Below are 1295 nucleotides of genomic sequence, written 5' to 3'. Positions count from 1 at the left end.
TTTTTTTTTTTTTTTTTTTTTTGTAGTGTGGGAGCAATTCGAGGCAATACTCAACACAAATGCTTGAGGAAGTTTGGAGGTACTTTTATACCAACGATACACGGCACGAAATGTTGAATGGTTTCTGTTTTATTTATTCATTCTGGCTTCTTCTTTTTATTATTATTTCTTTCTTCATCCTTTGCACCTATAATGAAAGCAGTTGATGAAAATCTATAGGGTCCTCAAGGATAAAGGAGTCTGTATCTTGGTATAAAACCCTCATCTCCGGTTTTAATTAGTATTATGTTTGTTTCTATGCACATTGTTGTTTAATTGGTTCTCTGCAGATTACATATGGAGCTCCTAATTACCGTCTTCGATTGCTTGCCGAATCATGCTCTTGGGCAACCAAACTTCATGTGATAGGTCAGCTGACCAATTTGTATCTTGTAACATGCCCTCTTGTACCTATTTGTGGACAAGAGTCCCTAGTCCTCCGCTAATTAAACTAAGACTAGTTGTCTTTTTCTTTTTCTTTGTCTTGCAGACAAAAGTTTATCCGATCAACCGTCAGAAACCCCAAAATGGGAACTGGCAACACCTCTTCCTCTAGATGCTGAGGGAAGTTCAGTGGAATCTGCGATTGGCAAAAGCCCTGATGTTCATTACATCTATGTCTGTATTAAGGTGTGCGGTTGGTTTGATGCTCACCCCTGAAATGTTTTCTACAGCGTTTTCTGGATAACCATTTGCATATTCTGGCTTTATTTCATATGATTGACCCACACTCTCTTCCGGATCTTTAAACTCGATCTGAGATTCACATGTCTTTTTTCTTATGAAAATTGTCTCAGGATGAGTCGTTGAAGATGGAGGCAGACGCACCATGAAGTCGTGGGAACGTTTTCTTTTTTTTAAAAAAAAATATCTTGAGTTCAGGATTACTCCGTAACTAGAGGACCAAAACTTAAAATTTTATTGCCAATGGTAAATGTTGGTTTTCTTTACACCAAATCACTGAGATTGCATTCTCTTCCTCTATAGAAATGTCAACATACAACAAATACAACAAAAGCATTGAAATTAATTACATTTTTACTAAAGTTATATCTATCATCATTCTAAAATTCCAACTCCAACCCTTTTAATGTCAGAAAACAAAGATGAAAAAAAACCCTCTAACCCTGAATGAGACAAAAGACACTCCCACTAATGCTAACTTGCACTTGCCTTTCTCCCTCTTTTTATAAAAAAAAAATCCATGTTCATGAAAAACAAAAAAGTATCAGGGTTTAAGGTGATACGACGACAAA

General features: G+C 36.1%; 1 protein-coding gene across 2 annotated transcripts in view; it reads left to right on the top strand.

The window, feature by feature from the left end:
- The window catches only part of LOC104765581, a 2242-nt gene extending 1253 nt beyond the window's left edge, over positions 1–989 (top strand). Inside the window, exons 3-7 of one of the 2 annotated variants that reach the window (XM_010489314.2) lie at positions 27–79; positions 220–250; positions 330–408; positions 530–669; positions 837–989. In XM_010489314.2, coding sequence (XP_010487616.1) covers positions 27–79; positions 220–250; positions 330–408; positions 530–669; positions 837–872 — 339 coding nt within the window. In that variant the 3' untranslated portion in view covers positions 873–989. Of the gene's footprint in view, positions 1–26; positions 80–202; positions 251–329; positions 409–529; positions 670–836 lie in introns of those variants that run through there. The other variant, XM_010489315.2, reaches the window with a different exon arrangement.

This window comes from Camelina sativa, chromosome 19 (assembly GCF_000633955.1).
Source record: "Camelina sativa cultivar DH55 chromosome 19, Cs, whole genome shotgun sequence".
NCBI lineage: Eukaryota > Viridiplantae > Streptophyta > Magnoliopsida > Brassicales > Brassicaceae > Camelina > Camelina sativa.
Note: the sequence above shows the minus strand (reverse complement) of the source record. Positions and strands in the feature narration are given on the sequence as shown.